General features: G+C 31.1%; 1 protein-coding gene across 3 annotated transcripts in view; it reads left to right on the top strand.

Moving 5' to 3' along the window:
* Positions 1-21,269, top strand: part of Kras (KRAS proto-oncogene, GTPase) — a 37,536-nt gene that overhangs the window by 10,320 nt on the left and 5,947 nt on the right. The window contains exons 3-5 of one of the 3 annotated variants that reach the window (XM_015498244.2): positions 9,377-9,555; positions 11,225-11,384; positions 18,642-18,757. In XM_015498244.2, coding sequence (XP_015353730.1) covers positions 9,377-9,555; positions 11,225-11,384; positions 18,642-18,757 — 455 coding nt within the window. Of the gene's footprint in view, positions 1-9,376; positions 9,556-11,224; positions 11,385-18,641; positions 18,766-21,269 lie in introns of all 3 variants that reach the window. The other 2 variants (XM_015498242.2, XM_015498243.2) reach the window with 2 other exon arrangements.

The raw sequence follows: 21,269 nt of genomic DNA, 5'->3' as shown, positions 1-21,269 counted from the left end.
CAGATTTGTTTCTGTGGCCAGTGAAATCCTATTCAAGCTGGCCTCTTTATCCTTTTGATATTTCCCCGTCGGTTTTTCACCTCTTCTGAACTTTTTGGCCCGATACATTATGGGTTTACTTGTTCACTTTCCCTGTCAAGTAGCCCCAGTTCCTTTAGTGAGGAATGACATTCAAGAATCAAGATCTGGATGTTAGGTGTTTATTGCTGCTGGAGTGGCACTGCTTCTAAACCTATCAACTCAGAAAGCTAATAAGTAAATGTTCTTAAAAAATTATGAGTTCATTAGAATCATGAGTTCATTATTCTTCCTCACTTTCCTCCATTTTTCTCATGTTGAGAACCTTGATTCTGTGATGTGTACATTTTAATGTCAAACTGTATGTAACTGTGAAATAAAAATGATATCAGTCATAAATTCATATTGAGTGAATTGACATGAGGTTAGTTTTCTTTATTTGTAGAATTAAGGTTAAATATTATTCTCCCTTGAGAAAAGTAGTGATCTTCTCTCATTTTTAGGGGATCCCTAAAACATTAAGGAAAACATTTAGGAAAAGACTGAGGTATCTGAGTGCCTAAGAATTTAAATGTCTTAAACAAAAACACAAGATAAATGAAAACTATTTGCCTTATATAATAGGAAGCCAATTTATGTATAAATTAGAAGCAGACATCCAGATAGAAGAAAAATGAGCTAAGCATAGTCAACCTGTGAACAAAAATAAAAACAAATGACATAAACATATAAAAAGACAATTCATTAATAAAGTTCAAACAATAACTAACATGTTATGCTTTTACATTGGTTAAGATTAGAATGCCTAATTATCCTAAAAAGGATATGAAGAAATATGCACTTTTTTTTTTGGTACTGCGGGTTAAACGTAGGGCAGTTTACCAGTGTGCTACATCCCCTATTTTTATTTTTTTAAGACAGTGTCTTCCTAAGTTGTGGAGATTACCCTTGAACTTGGGATCCTCCTGGCTCAACTTCCCTAGTTGCTGGGATTACAGGTATGCACCACCAAGCTTAGCAAAATGTGCCTTCTTTATGATCTAGTCATAGTAAGCTCTTAAAACTTTCTGGGGGTCAGTTTGGAAATATTTATCAAAATTTAAACTGCATGACTAGGTAATTCCATTTCTTAGAAGTTATCCTAAGAATTTAATTGGCTAACTATGTAAAATGTTTATATAGGAATGTTCATTGCACTGCTGTTTGTGATTTTTTTAAAAAAAAAATGGAAATAATATACATGCCTACCAATAGAAAATGAGTGAAGTTAATCATGACATGCACATATAATTCTATTATGCAGTTATTGAAAACAATTAGGTAAATGTATTGTGTACTAACATTGAAAAATGCCCATTACAGCACTTTGTGTTGAATACCACTCTTTCTGTGGTGTTTCAGTTTAAAAAAAATAAGCATATACTATTGGAGTTGGGCAGAAAGAAATACTCATTTTGGAGAGAGCAAAGAGTACTAAAGTATGAGGTATTATTATACTTTCCTTTTTTTTTTTTTTTTTTTTTGAGATTCTCTGCTATATAAGAAAGTTATATCACATTAATTCTACTGCATACTTCCCTCTTTCTAAAGCCTATAAATTGGATAATGCATATATACTCTTGCATTAAGGAAATTGACATCAAGGCCAAGTAAAGAGTAACTGAGAGGTATATAAAACATGAAAATTATACTGGCATCTGTAATTATTAAGATTAGATACATGATCATTCCAGTCTTATAGTTTTACTTGATATCAAACAATAATTTGTGGGAGAATTCATGTGATTTCAACAAGTTACAAATACATGTTCATAACATACTTATTTTCAAAATCTGTTATGCAGATTTTTCTTTTCATACTTTAAAAGTAATAATAGCTTTATGTCTTTAGATATTTTATTCTCTTTATCCCTAAACTAATATTCAGTATTTAATCGTTAAGAAAACAAGCTTTTTAATATCTTCGTTCGATAAACAGAAATTCTTCATAATCGTTTAGTTTTAGCATTCCATCTCTAGAACTTGTTTAGCTGTTTTATTATTTGAAATATGGTGATCACTTTTTCAAAAATTATCCCAACAATAGATGTCTAGTGATTTTCTAAACATAGGTTATTATTTCTCTACAGTTTTAGTAACAGTGGCCTGCTCCCTACTTTTTTGCATGTTTGGTATATAAAATAATACAATTTCTATAGCATTTTTCATTTTATAAAGGACCTTTTCATACTCTTTAATTCTAAATTGGGCACATAGTTCTGCATGTGTTTATTTACCACTTGTATAACTGAAAGAACAATGGCTTAGAGTTGATTAGAGATTAAGTAGTTTGCCCAAGTCTGCCATAAGTAAGTAGAGTTCTACAGCACCCCATAGATTGAAAACTCACAGGTCTTTTGGTAACCTAGACTTCTGATCTGAGCACCAGATGTGTATGGCAAGCTGCCTATTAAGTCATACCCACCAGGACAACTCACAAACATAGGAAATTCAACATGCCTCAAATTATACTCATCTTTTCTTCACCTTTTCCCTCTGTTCTCATCTTAAAAATTGAGATTTAATGTACAAAACTCAAAACTCACCCTTTTTAAAAGTGTGAAATTCAGCATTGATTAGTATATTTATAAGATTGTATAGCCATTACAACTCTAGTGATTAGGGATGCTCAACCTATAAATGTTCTAATTCTAGAACATTTTCAGCACCCCAAAATGAAGCCTCATACCCACTAGCAGTAACTCTCCAAACCCTTCTTTTACCAGCCCCTGAAATACACTAACCTACTTTGTATCTTTATCCATTCTATTTTCTGAATATTTTGTATAATTCAAATCATACAGTATGTGGCCTTTTGTGTCTAGATTTTATGTAGGATAATGTTCACAATTCAAGCTTTGCATATATCAGTACTTCATTCCTTTAAAGAAAAAATAAAAACTCTTGTATAGACATACCATATTTTGTTTATTCATTCATCAGTTGGTGGGCATTTGAATTGTTTGCCCCCCCCTTTTGTTTTTTTTAATAATGATGATATAAACATTCGTGTACAACTTTTTGTTTGACCATATATACTTTCAATTCTCTTGGGTACATGTCTAGAGATAGAATTGCTGGTAACTCTGTATGGAACTTTTTGAGGATCTGTCAACTTATTTTCCAGAGGTTGCACCATTGACTATTGGCAATTTATGAAAGTAGTTCTGTCAGTTTTATCCATTAAGAATTTCTCTGATCTGTTCAGCCTCTTCATCCATGCTGCAATTGCTGCCATAGTTCAAGTTCAGTCATTTCTAGTAATAATATCCTAACTTATCTCCCAGTCTTCGTTCCCCTTCTTTCCTACTCCTTTTCTGTTTTTAACATTTATAGAAGTCAGAAGTACAGTCTGGAAAACAAACTACATTAGATATTTCAACATGAAGAACCTAAGTGGAGGATTAATTAGGTGTTAGAAGACTGAAAAGCAAAGGGAGAACACTAATGTAATACAGTATTATCAAGAAGTGGCCATTACCCTTAGGATTCTAGGAATGCAGGGAAGGTTTGGGGGTTATTAGAATTACAACCTCAAGTGAGGGGCCAAGTTGCTAAGTCTTAACCTTCTGTGGAGGTACTGCTTCACCACTGGTATTAGTGCCTCCTGCTACTTAATTGATGTTTCTAAAATGGATGTACTTGAGGCAGTGTCTGGGAGGGCCATAATTTTGTCACAATAATGCTAATACTAAGCATGGTAAATCTGATTCTTTCTACTTAAAGTCCTTTCAATGATAATAGCATAGGACAAATTTAAGAATTTTTATGCCTTAATTCTGGCATAAAAGATCCTATATAAGCTGGCCACTGCTTGAGTATCCCAATTTTACTTCTTGCTCCCTATCTATATTTCTGTAAGCTGAATTATAGTGAAGGTCTTGATTCCATATACTCATCATGCAGTTTGATGTTTTTCATGCATTTTCTTTTTTCCTTCCTGCATGGGATGGCCCTGCCTTCTTGTCTTTCTTAATTCATACAAAGTTGATCTATCTGTCCTATGTGCTACCATTATATTCTGTCCTGCTTATGATGTTAATTAACATTTCTTTCAGTTATTTACATTTATTTCTCTTCCATTAGATTTAGTTCCATGAGGAATTATATACTGGATGAGTATCTTTGATCTGAAATACTTGGAACCAAAAGTATCATTGCACTTCTAATTTTGGATTTTCAGATTAGGGATGTTCAGCTTATAATACTTAGCCCTAGGTGTGACACTTAGATTTTCCCCATTATTATTCTAACATAGCAGGCTACTGCATGTTTCTAGCTTACTTTGAGATCTGTCTACTGCAACATTTGATGACTTAATAATAGTATGGGACACATTGTTTTATAATGAATTCAAAAGTCTTATAGAAGATTGAATGATTTAGCATTAGCTTTGAAATTCCTCTTAATAGGTCTCCAGTTAAGACTTTATAAACAATGTGAAAATTTCAAATGCAGATGATCTAAGTGATGACATAAATCTGAATATATGAAAAAAATCAAATAACATTATTACTCCTTAAAGAAAGAGATATTGAAACAAATAAGAATTTTTAGCCTGTCACACCAACAGAAATTTAAAGGAAAATAAAAATACAGAATCCTGGATAGTGAGTAGTGATGAACAGGTATACATGTACTGCTGTGTGGAAAATTAATATAATGAATATCATGTATGTATTAATTAGCTTTGTCATATCTTAATATTTTGTCATGTTTGGTTTAGCACTTCTTTCTCTTTCAAGATACAAAATGGTACAATTGAAGACCCCAGTGTACTTTCCCCCAGTCTTATTCTTTTCCCTTTCCTAAGTGTTTGGAAATCTCTATTGTTTTTATTGTATTTTTACATAAAAGTTTTCATATTATATAGAACTTGATCAAAGACAAAATTTATTATTAGTAGTATTTTGTAATTTAAAAATTACAATGTTTTAAACTCATATTTTTATAAGACTTTTATAAGAAAACATGGAAAAATGTTAAAGATGAATTATTGAGAGATTTAAAAATCTACCTTTGCAAACTTAATATATTGCAAACAGGAAAGTTTGTTGTGGATTCATTTCAAATAGTGCGATAACTTTAGATATTTCAGAAGGGTTGTTACAATTAAAATTTTTGTTAAATTATGATTACATTTCTATTAATTTAATAGAAATTTATATTTTTTAGTGTGTGTATTTGCATTGTATTCTGCAGACAGGTTTGATTACCTACAGTGTTCAGGACTTAGGCACATCTGAGTAGTGGTAAGGAAAACAGATGAGTCCTACCATTTAGGAGTTCAAACCTTAGTTGGGGGGTGGGAGGATAGACTTAAACAATTAAGGAATAAAAGATCTAATTACAAATTCTAATATATGCTAAGAAGGAAACAGAGATGCTGGCGAAGGAAGAGTCCTTTGGATTTTATTTTTAAGACTGAATGGGGATGGTTTTGAAGAACTTTGAACAAGTGACATGATCTCCATTAAATACAAATCATTTGCTGCTGTGTGCCAAATATATCCTAGGGATCTCTGCCAGGAAGCAATTGCTGAAACAGATTGCCTGAGAAAAAGTAGATAACAGGGGCTGGGGGATAACTAAGGGATGATGATAGTGGTAGATGCTTTGATTTAGGGTAAATCTTGAAAATAGATAAATAGTGTAAGACTATGGGTCAGTATTAAGTGTCTGTAATTTTTCTTTTTAAGACATTTCAGGATGCCATGTTAAGTGCATCTCTATCATTTTTAAAGAATATTTCCTTAGCATCATTTACTGTAAATGATATTATTATGTCAAAGCCTATGATTGTTCTAGATAAATACTCTTATGGCTTTCCAAAGAGATTGTGCTGTTTAATTGTATCACCAGAACTGTCTTAATTTCATCTACAGTATACCCTTACCAGCTTAGTATATTTCATTTAGAAAAGTTTATACTGCTTCAGTAGATGAAAAGATGGCACTTTGGGAGCAAAGGGTATACATCAAAAAAACTTTAACTATTTCATTATGTTGAGTGAATTTAAGTGGTTTCATTTTATCCTAGTTTCCTAAGGATATCCATAACCTATGTGCCTGATCTAAAAGTTTACTTTATTTGCAAGTCTAGAGATAGCACTAATTTAAAATGTAAAATTTGGATCCTTTTCTTTGCTCCATCATAAACTAGTTTCATTGTAGACTCTGTAAGTTTTTAAATTTGTTAGGCTTTGGTAGTTGTACAAAGTGATTTTTTTTAAGTATGTAGGGAATAAATAATATGTGTTAATAAGCATGTTTCAGATTTGTGAAAAGTTAATGGCTTTCTACAAGGGCTGGCAATTTTTTTCTGTAAAAAGCCACATGGGTCTTTATTACATAATCTCTGGGGTTTTTGTGTCAATATTTTTAGGCTCTGAAAGGAATAAGATAATAGGAATGAGACTGCTTTCCCAGTTTCTTGGTCCCTCTGGTGGAATGTTCATCAAGGAAACATCTTATGTAATATGTGCAGAAGCTGCTAAATTTCCCACCACATTATATAGTTTTTAAACAGTATTTGAAATTTTGCTGAGTAGGACTTTACTGAGGTACTTTTTGGAGGCATAATATATGGGAAGATGGTGAGAAATCCCATAGCCACACCTTCTGTATGAAGTAGGTTTGGGTGGCTCCAGAATCTATGTGCTTGACTTTTTGTTGTGAAATATTTTAGATTTGAAGACTAAGAGAACTACCACCGATTAGGCTAACTTTAGTTAGTTTTGGTAAGCAAAGAATGTGAGTTAACAGCAATAGGTAAGGAAAAGTTTTTGGTTAGTTTTACATACTCCTGAGCCACACCTAGGTAAAGTATTGACTAAGACACTGTACTGCCAATTTCTGCTCTTTGATTATTCCTCAAACACTGGATTTAGGGTATGGCTAAATATTGAGGTATAGCTCAGTGGTAGAGCACCTGCCTGGTGTGTGTGAGGCCTTGAGTTCAGTCTCCAGTACAAAAAAACAAAACAAAAACCCATTGGTTCTCAATTTAATACCTATAGGAGTTCTTTCAAATGGTAATTAAGTGGATAGGCTAAAATAAAATTGTCAACCAAATATTCAAAACATTAATCAAGAACTTCTTGTTTAGAAAATCAGTATCCATCCTTTTTTTTCTGATTGGTAAGATTATTATTACATTCAATTTGGAAAATACAGTATACTTTTAAAAGTTAAGCAATAGATCATAGTCTAATATGGTAATCTTTCATACTTTTAAAAATTAATCTAAAAGGCCTGTGGGTGAAGCTCAGTAGTAGAGCACATGGTTAGTATGTGTGAGATTCTGGGTTCAATCCAGTATCTACATAAATATAAATTCTAAACAAAGAAACACATTCAGTGTATCATGTAGCACCAAAGAGAAATAAACAAGAAATAAATCTCTCTTAAATTATCTTCTCCATCAAAAACAGCCTTTTAAAGTGTTTTGATGTATTTATTTCAAGTTCCTTAATATGTGTAGAGATACATTTATAAAACAGTGTACCCACACTTTATTGGGATCATGCTGTATACTGTCTAAAATTTAACATTTTACAAAAAGCATGATTTTTTAATGATACTCCCCCTCTCCCTTGATCTCTCAAATGATAGAATGATCGATAAAGTAATTCATGAACTAAGGACACTTAAGTACTGTTACCCATGTGTGGAACAATAAAAAATAATCTTTATACATTTTACCTGTTGTCAGCACTGCCTCTTATTCCACAGTTTTACATAATACCATCCTCTTTGCTTACTTTTTGAGGCCTGTTTTGGTAGAGTGTGTGAAATTTTCAGTAGAAATATCACTCAAAAGTCAGAGGAATATCAGATTTTCATTTCAAGATTCTGTAACCAACCCCATTCCTTTTTTTTATTTCCAATGATAAGGATGAAACCCAGGTCCTTGGCTTGCTAAGCAAGTCCTCTACCACATAGGCCTTCATTTTTACAATTGAATAGTTTTAAGATCTCTGTCGCTTTTTAATAGAGACTCCTCAATTGGCAAATGAAATAGTTATCCTTTAAAACTATAGTCATTACCACAGAAATACTATATCAAAATGCTATCTGGCAGTTAGGTATTGTTCTCAAGCTTTAAAACTATAGTATTAACGTAGTAATACTATCAGTTACCATCTGGAGGTGAACAAAGGCATTAGAATCTTTGTTTATTTGCTTATGCATGTCTTTGACTGTAAATAAAGTTCAATGCATGACAATTATTTGCATGTTGATTGATTGTGTGTGTGTGTGGGGGGGTCATCTCAGTCATCCTGAATAATAGAGTTGGTTCAGCTATCCTATTTTGATAATAATTACTTTTTATAGATAGGTTTGTTACTAATATATGCATTTGCATTGTTGAATCTCCAGGTAATACCTTTAAATATTTTTGTGGTAATATATATAAAATTTATCACAATAGCCATTTTTAAGTGTTTAATTCAGTGACATTAAGTACATACACAGTGCAACCATCACAGTGTTGTATAACTGTTAGCACTGTCCACTTATCTACTTTCAGAACTTTTTCATCGTTATACACTGTACCCCTTCAACAGTAACTCCCTACCTAATCTTCCTTTCCTCACCCCTGGTAATTCCTATTTCTGTTTGTATGTATGAATTCTCTTCTAGGTGTTTCATATACGTGGAATCATGAAATATTTGTCCTTTTATGTCTGACTTATATTACTTAGAATAATATTTCCAAGGTTAATATGTGTTGTAATTTGTATCAGATTTTATTTCTTCTTAAGCTGAATCATTAGCCATCCATTTACCTATTAATGCATACTTAAGTTGTTTCTACATTTTGACTATAGTAAATAATGCTGCTGTAAACATTGGTGTACAAGTAAGTATTGGTTTGGGACTCTGCTTTCATATATATATACATATATATGGAAATGGGTTCATGTTGTAATTCTACCATTTAGCTGTCAAGGAGTAGCTAAATTGTTCTCCACAATGGCTATACCACTTTACATTGTCAGCAACACAGTACATATCTAGTGTCTCCATATCCTCACTCACATGTGTTATTTTTTTTATTTTTATTTTTTAGTAATAGTCATTCTAATAAGTGGTAGGTGGTGTCTTATGATTTTGATTTGCATTTCCCTAATGGCTAATGATGTTGATCGTCTTTTCATGTGCTTTATTTGGCCATTTGTTCCTCCTTAGAGAAATACCTATTCAAGTCCTTTGCCCATTTTGAATGGGGTTATTTGTCTTTTTTTTGTTGAGTTGTATATAACACCTTTTTAAAAGGTGCACTAAAATAATCTAGACTGTTTCTCCCTTCTCAGGATTCCTACAGGAAACAAGTAGTAATTGATGGAGAAACCTGTCTCTTGGATATTCTCGACACAGCAGGTCAAGAGGAGTACAGTGCGATGAGGGACCAGTACATGAGGACTGGGGAGGGCTTTCTTTGTGTATTTGCCATAAATAATACTAAATCATTTGAAGATATTCACCATTATAGGTGGGTTTAAGTCAAATATAATAAATTGGCATTGAGAAGTAATTATAGCTTTCATTTATTTTTTTGCTAATTGCCATGCCTATATAATCTAACTTAAAATTTAAAATAATTTTTTAGAGGTAGGTAATCATTCCATTTTACAAATGAAGTTTTTGACAATTAGAGTAGTTGAGTAACTTGTTCCAGATTGTTTAGATAGTACTAGTGCTAGGATTGAAATCAATGCTTGTTTGACTCAAGAACTTTCTGTACTCTTAACTACTCTACATTAGAGAAATAAGCCTTTGAACTTTCCAGATATATCATGAAAATGAAAATCATAAACAAAAATATGAAAAGGTGATTTGAAGTAGTGCCACACGAATGATTTTTTTAAATAATTATGTATGTTTAATGTAAGATTGAATAAAGAATGGCTATGCATATTTATATTTAAATACAACTTATATGTTATAAAAATTTATGAATCTGACAAATCTGCATAAAACTGACTATTGTATTAAATGTATTTTATATTCTGTTACAGTTTTCATAAAACTGCATAGTAAAGCAAATATCTATGCTTACTGGCTATGTCCTGTTACTATGAGTTAGCCTAGTTAAGAGGTTTAACATTTTATTTAAGAACATTTATTTCAGTATGTTTACTATGTAGTCTAGTAATAAGAAAATTGGGGTGGTTGTATTTTTGCATTTTTTTTAAGAGTAGTATCTCTTTAAGAGTAGTAAATAGATGACATTTCTTAATTTATTCAAGTTTTACTCAGTTTATGAGTAGAGGAACTGGGAATTTGAACCATTTCTAACTCTGTTTAATGTGTCTCTTCCATGCTGCATCTTTGAAATTCACATAAAATTGTGAAACAATACAATTTTACTAAAAATTTAAATTAACATGTAGAAGGGCTTTTAACAAAATAAAGAGTATAGTAACTTTAGTGTTGTATGTATGAAAATCAAAGTCTTCCCAATTATCATTTTTTTTTGAGAAAGTACAGTACTCCCCCCTTATCCACATTTTCACATTCCAAGATTTCACTTATGCTCAACTGTAGTCTGAAACTATTAAATGGAAAATTCCAGAACTAAACAATTCAAAAATTTAAAATTTTTTTTTGCAGTAGATTGTTGCTTTGTTAGTTATTGTTATCTTACTGTGTCTAATTTATAAATTTTAAACTTATATCAGTATGTATGTATTAGAAAAGACAGTATATATGACTTTAGTACTATCCATAGTTCTGAGCATCCACTGAAGGTATTGGAATGTATATCTACACATAAGGAGGAAGAAACAAATGTGAAAGTTTTAATGCTATTACTTCATGTTTGGGTAAAAATATTTTTAATTGTATGCATATACAATTAGCCACATACATGTTGCTAAGAGTATTGTTTTTAAATTAGGCATATCACTTTGCAGTATTTTCTTTTTTATTATGATTTATCTGCATATGAACCTATTTTATAGTTTTAACTCTACTTCTGTAGTTGTTTGATCTTTCAAGAGGGAAGGAAATAACTAGAAGAAGAAGCAAGGAAAATTTGGTGTGGTGAAAATTAGAAATCATATGAAAAGTTTTCATTTGGCCAACTTTTATAAGGCAAAAGTTGTGGATAGTTTTTGTAGGATTTTTGGTTTACTGATGCCTCTCTTTTTCTTCCCCAGAGAGCAAATTAAAAGAGTTAAAGACTCTGAAGATGTACCTATGGTCCTAGTAGGAAATAAATGTGATTTGCCTTCTAGAACAGTAGACACAAAGCAGGCTCAGGACTTAGCAAGAAGTTATGGAATTCCTTTTATTGAAACATCAGCAAAGACAAGACAGGTAAGTGTTATTGGAATACATCTGTTTTCTGCAAAATATATCAAGCAATTTTATCATTAATCATAATTTACTAATACATAATCTAATTTGCATAATTTTTGAGGCAGGAGGGCAAGAACATTAATATATCTGACAGTTAACTGGTATTATATGTTAAATCATTTAAAATGATTTATCAAGTTTTTTTCTCGTTATACTTAAATAGGAAATAAACAATATTTATTTGATTTTTTTTTTTTTTTTTTTTGGTAATGTTCTCTTGAGAATACAGTACTTCTTAATCCTATGATACTATTTTTGACTTCCATTTCTTTTCACACAGAAAACTTTTCTTCAATTCTGAACACATTTTAGCATTGAAGAAATGAAGAAACATTTTCAGTTATAGGTAAAAACAAAGAACAGGAGAACAAAATTTGAGTTTCCTATTTGAGAAGCACTTTAAAGATTATTATGTCATAAGGTTCTTTGTTATATTTGAAAATTTTTGCTTTCATAGATTTTTTTTTTGAAGATATATTTTTGGAGAAAGTTTTCATTAAAGCAAGGGGAATTTTTGGAAAGTAAACAGAAATTCTCAGTTACTTACTTGGTGCATTATTCTGACAAAAATAGATGCCAAATGAAACCTGAATTTTGTTTGGAAAATAATCCTCATTTATAAAATAACTTTTTTCTAGGTAATTTCTGTTGGTATTACTTAACCTATTTATATGATTTTAACAAAGTCCAAAAAAAATCCTGGGAAAGTAGGGAATATAACTTTAGCATACCGAGTTAATTGATTTATATTTCATAAATTTGTTTTGGGTCTTTTCTGGTTAGGATACCTTAGAGCCTAAAACAAAATTAAAACTTTGAAGGCCGAGAGTTTTATAAAATATATATATATGAAAAACTCATTGCATGGTTAAATATATAAAAGTAGGCATTCTAGAATTTTTACTGTAAGTGGGTAAAATTTAAATGTAAATTGTTCAGCTGGTGTGTATATGTATCTTTATTTCTGTAGCAGTAGACCATATGTACCTCTTCCTGGTTGTACACATTTCGTATACAGTGAAAAAAGTCTTTATTTGGAGATTAAAAACTGAATTTCTGTAGCTTGGCCACCTTACAAATATCTCTTCTATGGCAGTTTTACTAACACCTGATTTATAGTTTAAAGGAGGATTTGGTATACATCACTTCACTTCACTTTAGAGGAACTCAGATTCATTGAAAAATGCATTCCCAGGTTCCAAAGACTGGGATGAGGTGTGGTTTTTATCTTCTTTTTACCGATCTTCTTTAACCATTCTCATTGTTTTCCCTCAGGAGAGAAGGTATTCAAAAAAATGATTATAATATTTATAACTTTTTCTCCTAATATTTGCCTATGAAAAAATTCAGATGTATAGTTGAAAGAATTGTATTGAAAACATTTGCGTACCTACTACCTGGATTCTACTGTAACATTTATTATTATACTTACATTACTTATTCCCCCCACCCCCCCGCACCCATATTGGGGATTGAACTCAGGGGCGGGCACTCAACGACCAAGTCATGTCCCCAGTCCTGTTTTGTATTTTATTTAGAGAGAGGGTCTCACTGAGTTGTTTAGCTCCTTGTTTTTGCTGAGGCTAGCTTTGAGCTCATGATCCTTCTGCGTTAGCCTCCTGAGCCACTGGGATCACTTACAGGCATGCCCCACTGCACCCAGCTCTACTTATAACTTTTAAAAGATGCATTTTAGACTGGTGAACATTGTGGTGGACATTTCATAAAAAAAAAAAAAGAAAAAGGAATGAAAAGAAAAAACATGACACTTGCATAATATAACGGGTTGCAATAGAGAAGTTCTTGTCATACTTCAATATATATACAAATCAACTGGACTCATTAAAATCCAGATTCTAATTCAGTGGATTGAGACCTGATATTTTGCATTTCTAACAAACTTCCAAATGATGTTAGCATGTTTCACACATCACACTTAGAGTAGCACCATACTTTGAGTAGAAAAGCAATAGAGGACATTAAAAAGAGACTTCTGATTATCACACAATGTTGCTCTCTCTTTCTCATTTGATAAGAGCCTAATAAAACATCTGTGTCTCCTTTCCTTGTATGATTATTACCTCAGAAGTACTAATTTATTCTTGGTGTTTGACATTAATGCTTTAATGTACTATAGCATTTATAATTGATAATAAAATTATGTGGCTTCCTTAATTTATTTGTGGTACTGGGGATTGGAACTCCAACCTTTTTTATTTTTTGAGCTAGGATCTTGCTATGTTGTCTAATGTGCTAAAAGGCCTTGGATTTGCGCTCCTCCTGCCTCAGCCTCCCAATAGCTGCAATTATAGGCATGTGCCAATGTGCCTGGCTGTGGCTTCCTCTTAAAATAGATTTTTAGTTTTTATATTGTTTTGTGGCCTTTTTAAAAAAATAAAATGCTCTTTGAAGGTGTATGATATAGAAATAGATTCCTTCAAACTTGCTTTGTAGAAATTTGTGAATCATCTATATAATAGAGATAACATAGTACACAGCCTTTCCTGTATTTATATCCCATTTTATTCATGTCTTTATGTATGTTGCTAAACTATAACTTAGATCTTTAATTTCTACTCCTTTATTTCTTTTTATTAAGTACACTTAATGATTTGCTTAGAAATTAATTTGCTTTGAAGAGTTTATTCATCTTCCTTTCTTTATATTAACTTGTTATGTGCAGGCTTTGGGAAAACTAATAATTTTAGAGATTATATTAAATATGCACATTTTAATTAATTGTACATCTCCAGTTTTTGTGAAAATTTGAAGCCCTACCTTTTGCCAGAGTAGTTTGTTACTCATTTGTTATTCCACTTGTTATTTGGATAAAATAAATGTTTATCCTTACTGTGTTTTATCAGCAACTTATTTTATACCCTAATTTTTGATCTTGCTGATGAGCTTAAAATACAAACACCAAAAAGAATATTTAGGTTAGTAGGAACAGAACATCTGTTTAGAGGTTCTTATAGATCATTAAGGGCCAACAGCCCTCAATGGGCCCATCAGCAAATATTTGGGACATCAAGGGCCACAAGGGGTATCTATTGCATATTTCTTTTTTTTTCCTGTAACCCATTAAAAATTAAAAATCATTATTAGCTTGTGTATAATACAAAAACAGGCTGTGATTGTTTTTGGCCTGTGGGTTGTGATACAATAATTCCTGACTCTCTGGATAACTTTAAAACAATAGAAGTTTGGCCAGACTTTCAACTTAAATTATACAGGCTAACCTTAGTAATTTTAAAGTAAAACATGTTTTTTTATGAAAGGAAAATAGAAAATTTACTGTAGTGCTTTTCAAGATAAGAGTTGTAGAATATATATTTTTACCAACTTACTTTGTAATTTTTAAATGCCCATTACCTGGTCAGACTTTTAAATTCTGTACAGTCTTTTTAGTGTTCACCTGAAAGCAAAAAGAAGTTATTCTAAGCTAATATACTATATGTGGTTTCAATGTTCCTAGTATGTAAAGACTAATACTTTCACATTATCTAGGCGGTTAGTAATTGTCAGATTTTTCTGTTCCCTTTGGGCAGTGCATGGCAGTATTGGCAAAGGTTATTGAAACTGAAACCTTGACACCATGGGAATAGCTGTGAGTTTTCCAGTCAGCTAAACTCAAAAGTGGAGAGGATTCTTTAAAATTCATGACAGAAGCAGAGTTCCCAGAGTATGTGCTGCTACTGATTAAGCTTTTTTGCATTCTGGTAGCCTCAATTTGAACATAATGTAAATGTTTTCCTTACTTAAAAATGTTGACTGATTAATTTCCTAGTTTGTTAATTTTCAGCTATATAAAATAGTTGATAGAAGACTTCCATTAAAGTTTACCATTAGGTTATTTTAAAAAAGCTAAACAAAAAAACTTCTTGTGCTTTAATCTATATTTAATAGTTGATTTTCTGTACATATCATAAATATTTGAATTTTAGCTTTTATAAAACCAACAAAAACAATTATTGAGCACCAACTGTATACCATGTGTAGCCTTCCAGGTACTGCTATTTTATTTCAGTAATGCTGAGATGGTTTATACTTCGGCACAAAGTTGGTTTTTAGAATACATTTTGTTCCTCCCTTCCCTTCCCCCATGAAGGCTTATACTCTTATATCTGTATTTAGTTAGGGTATTTGATGTGTTCTTTTCTTGAAATAATTTTGCAAGAATTTTTACAGACTCTACAGGAACAAATTCTCAATAAAATAAAATCTCTTATTAAAAGCATAGGCTGCAGAATACGGGATGATACTCTTTGTTAACAATTCTTTCTTTACTGTGGGGTGTTCTATGCCCATGTTTTCATAGGTCTGTTTACAGATAACAGTTGACAATATTGTTAAATCTCTTGATTTAAAAAGTCACATATTTAAATTTGTATACTTTTGTTTGTGCATGAATATTTTCATTTGTTCTTAGACTTTAATAAGTGACATTTGAAAATATTTGTGGCAATAAGCTGTCTCCCCTAGCTAAATCACTAAGTGCCAGTTAAGAGCTTAGCAACTAGTTACAGTGGGCATTATGTATGTTTCAGTTACACTTTAATCTTAAAAATTAATCTACAAATTTTGGAATAAGAAATCAGTGTTCTTTCCTACAGTTGTATATTATATACAGTTTTTAAAAATAAGAGCCAGTGCCATTGGTAAGGCAAGGATAAATAATAATAATCTCATGTTTTTTGGATGTCAGTAGGCTTTGAAGCATATTATAAGGAAATAATTAAGTCTGAAAAATATGGTAAATAATGATTTTTTTAAAAATCTAATTTAAATTTCATATTAATAAAACTCAGAAATGGAAGAAGTCATTCTGAAATAACTACTTCTCAGTAATGTTAATTATCTCAGCCACTGAGGTCCTGACACTGAGTTCTTGGTGGTGGGTACATTCTCTTTTTAATTATTGGCTTCCAATTCTCTCTCTGCATTGCTGGAAACAAAAATCATATATTTTGGTATTGGTGATGGGGATGCTTACACTGAAAAAACAGGCACATTCAAACTGATTTTAGAAGTGTTAAAATCAAAATTTGCTTCTGATAAATCAGTAGAAGACCATTACCCTGTTTGTTAGTACTTCTACATTGACCTTGTGACTTTCATTTTGTAAACAGGAATAAATAAAAGTTTACATCCTTAAAAATTTTAAGAAAATATGAGCTTTTACCTGGTTTGTGTACACCTTTCTTTATCTATATTATATATTTATAAACATATTTGATTTCTGCATTGATTTTTCACATTGAAAGAGTGATTTGTGAAAATATCAAGTGACAGAACTCATACTTTGTTTTGCATGCTTTAAAAGTCATTTAATGTCTTAAATTATTTATTTTGTTTAATGAAAATTTCTAATATATAATTTTTTCAAGGACAAATGAATAAAAATCTTTTGAGAATCAATAAGTATAAAGTTATAAAGTATTAAAAACTTGTAGGCACATACAAGTGGAAATTTAACTTAAAATACCAACATTAACAATTTCAAAAAATACTTGGAAATTTTCATTTCTAATTGGCTTTGCTAGCTAGTTGATTAATTCTCTTAAAAATAAGATTTTTGTTGGGCTATAATTTTTGTTACTAGGTCATTGAATAGACTGGGTAATATATGTTAGAAGCTTGATATATATTATTTTAATAGGAAATATTTTAAAGTATGCCTCCTGCTTAACTGAAATTTAATTTTATAAATTTTAAAGTTTTATAGGTAAATTGTTGAACACTCCTGAAGCAGTTCTTAATATACTCTTGAGATTTGTAAAAATTAATATTCCTGAAAGAAGTGAAGTGTCTTTTTCTTAGTTGCTGTAGAAGCAGGCGTACAGAAGACTTACGCACACAAAAATTAAACCCTGGTTGTTGGCTTATTAAATACCTAGGGCTGAATCTCTGTGCCTGTTTGAATTTAAAACTACAAGTCATACTTTTGGTATATATTAGTGTTTGACATATGTTAACTTTTTAACTGTTGGATCCATTTTGTCACATTTGGTTCAATAAAAACATTGATGTTACCAGTTAAAACTATTCTAATCCCCAAAGAAAAGTAATCATTCTGAAAATGAAATGAAGAGCTTTAAATTAAATTTGCACTGAAATACACCAGCTTTTCTAAACACATCTATTAGAAGAATGAACACAAACATTACATCTTTCAAGTTAGTTTACATAGACTGATATTTCTCTGCTTTTATTTTTTAGAGATAAGCTGCATTGTAAGTACAGTTAGCTAAACACTTGGTCCTCCATGGCTACTGCCTACTTTTCTAGGCTGAGAAAGATGAAAAACTATCTCCATGATGGCTATAAATAATTGTAATAGTCATTATGGTTTTTTTTTGTTTTGTTTTTTTTTTTTTACCATGACCTTCAGCCGGAAAAAAATCCCTTTAGAATAATAGTTAAATTAAAAGGTACAAAATCAGTTTATTTAGACATGTTCTGCAATCTTTTTTAGAAGAGTTGTAGCTTTCTACAACAAGAATAGAAAATGCACTGCTCCTGTTTTGTGTGCATATTTTTTTACAGTTCATGACATTTCAGTTATTTTGGCAAACAGCCCTTACTTAATGTTTAATATAAATAATGTAATTTTCCATCCACAAAGTTCCTATAATCAATTCCACTTGTAAACTTAGAAGTTGAATAGAAAGAATTGAAGATAAAACTTGAAATTCCAGTCTCTTGACTTAACCTTTTTTGCAAGGTCCTTTTTGAAGTGTTTTTGTTTTAACGACAGCTATACATCCCTATTATAGTGTTTTTCTCCCCACTTCAGGTAGGGAGGTGAGAATCAGTGGTATATAAATCACCTGTTTTCACTAAGTCAAAGGAATAATTTCAATCTAACTTCAGTTTAGGCTTAAATTACACAATTTGCAGACTATAAAATGATTATATCAGTTGATAAACAGATAAGAAATACATGTATTGAGTTTTTTCATAATCTTCCCTTAATTTCCCTCTTAAAATTTATTTTAAAATTCTAATTCCATTAGAAAACAAAAATGACTTTTAAGAACAAACCAGGTTCCAGCCCATATTTTAGAACTGCATCCTCAATTTTATTAAATCTGATGTATGCTAAAGAAAATTCTCAAGTAAAGCTCATAGTTTCAAACTACTTGCACATGGCTGTCCCAATAAATTACTATTACCAATGAAACAGACTTTAAGAAGTTGTGTTTTACAATGCAGAGAGTGGAGGATGCTTTTTATACATTGGTGAGAGAGATCCGACAATACAGATTGAAAAAAATCAGCAAAGAAGAAAAGACTCCTGGCTGTGTGAAAATTAAAAAATGCATTTTAATGTAATCTGGTAAGTTCAGCATATTAATTTTAGCAGAAAGCAGGTATCTTTCACAGGTAACAAAGTAGCAACCACTTGGAACTATTTAGGTGTGGTATTCTAATTTGAAGTATTAAAAGATAAGAAACTTGTTTGTTTCCATAATTAGTACTTTTATTTTGAATAATGAGTAATAATTATAATTGGGGTTGTTTTGATGGCTATGGAAGACTGTTTGCCATAAGGTCTAATAATTTAATTAGTCTTAAGTAAGCTAAGCATATTGGAACCAATAACTTTTAATTTTTAAGGAAAATCAGGCTCATGTTTTGAGAATATAAGCAACTTTTGTTTTTCAGAGAGGGAGGAAAAATATCAGAACTTGTATAGAATAATAAAATTGAATGGCCCAGAGAGGGGAAAGGGCCTCTCCTATATTTTTTCTTTTTTGAACATTGCACAAGCAAATAACTATTCTTCTATCTGTGTTCTGTAATTCAATGGCAACAACAGGACTTTTTCACTCATGTGAGAAACCTTGGAGTTGTATGTAGGATGACTCCTGCCTCCCTGTTTTTCATACCCATTTGCAAGAAGTCATAAATTCCTGTGATGTTACTACTTTTTCTTTGTTACATCATTAATTCAGGCCCCTCTGATTTCTTGCTGGGACTATTCAACTTGTAGTCACCATCATTCACTGTGCAGGTGGAGATATGTCATTCTCTTACCTTTATATCTAGTTACTGACTCACCTATGGAATAAAATCTCAAGTTCTACAGCATGTCATATATGATCCTTAACACCTTCCCACTTCTCTTCCCAGCTTCTTTTGGCCTTTTATCTAAAACCACTATCATCTTGCCTGAATTTTTGTTTTTACATAAACAAACACCATGTTATTTCATATCTTCCCTTGCATCTTGGCTTTTGTTTGTTGTTTGGAATGCCAATATTCTTATCCCTACTCATGTTAATTAACTAATACTTAACTCATTGACAATTTCCCAGTCTCCCATTTTGTAAGAATTCCTTCAGATCCTTAGACTGAGCACATTGCCCTTGTGCGCATTTCAAGTGTGTTGTTTTTAACTATTAACATGCTTCCCATGTTATATCTAAATAACTTTTGGTGTTTTATTCCTTTATTAGTAGAACTTAGGGGAGCCAGAACTATGTATTTTTAATCTTTGTATACCCATTGTCTTGTGATATTCTTGGCATATTGTAACTGCCTGGCAAAGATTTATTGAGTGGAATCTCACTTTTCTTTCTAAACAAACACATTAAATTCCGTCTTGCTTAGCAAGTACTTCATTAAATAGATGACATAAGTTAATGCCAAAGTTTAAATTTTTATTGCATATTGTTTATAATATATAATGTTCTTTGAGGATGTGAAATAAAATTATAATTTTCCAAACTACTAGGATATCTTTATTGTACTAATTACACTAAAAGTTGACAATATGAATCTTAAGTCTGAAACAATTAATACATATTCCAAAAGTTAAATATACATATGAGTAGTAGATTTGATCTCAATATTATGTAGTACACTAATCTATGAAACTCAGAAGAAATAAAGCATTACTGGCATTAATTTTTAATTGAGATTTATGAATGCAGTATTGTGCAAGGCAGTACTTTAATTTTAGAAGTTGTAAAGTTTAATACTACTAAAGTATGAAGTTGGACTTTTGAAGCAATGAACAGATTTAAGTGTTTTTTAAGTTTTATTTTCTCTCTGATTTTTTAAAATAGAACTATAGAATAAAATTTAAAAATAAGTTTCAGGTTTAATTTATATGAAAACAAAGGCAGAAGCATATACTATTCTAAAATTTCTAATTTGTGCAGTGTTTTCACAGTGAATGTAATGATTTTTTTTAGTGGATACGATAGCACTTATATAAAAAATGTATTTGCTAGTATATAAAACTTTTAAAATTAGGTAAAAATGTTTTTAGAAAAATTTGATAATGATATGTATATGCAAGTCAGTTTTGCTAAGTATTTAAAAAGATGAGTTTAAACCAAGTAATTACTAGGCTACTACTTGCCTTTTACATGTATGTGAATAGATTAGTTCCCATAGAAAAAATGAAATCACTGCCCTGTTTAGGTCAATTATGACATTGCCCTATCTAATGTAGAGTTTAGTGCACATGAGCCTTTCAAAGTATTTTAATGTTACAAGTTCTGAAACCATTGTTTCTTAAATATGTGGATATTATTTTTACCTTAGAATGTGGCTTCTCTCTAATCCATCTCATGATTTTCCATTTTTTCTGCTTCACCATTTTAAGAGCATTGCCATTTTTCTTAATTATAAAGGTTGTTGAAATAGACTACACAGGATTGTTCAAAGGGAATTAATTCATGAAGAGTAAAAGTGTTAAATCCTTTTTTCCCCCTTAGTTGTTGCATTAGAGTTATACATAATAGTTGGGTTCATTTTGACATAAATATACATTCATGAAATTTGATTTACTCCATTTCGGTCCCTGGTGCCCCCCCTTCCCTCCCAACC

The sequence above is a fragment of the Marmota marmota genome, unplaced genomic scaffold (genome assembly GCF_001458135.2).
Source record: "Marmota marmota marmota unplaced genomic scaffold, marMar, whole genome shotgun sequence".
Lineage (NCBI taxonomy): Eukaryota > Metazoa > Chordata > Mammalia > Rodentia > Sciuridae > Marmota > Marmota marmota.
The sequence above is the reverse complement of the archived record's forward strand: the minus strand, read 5'-3'. Positions and strand labels throughout refer to the sequence as shown.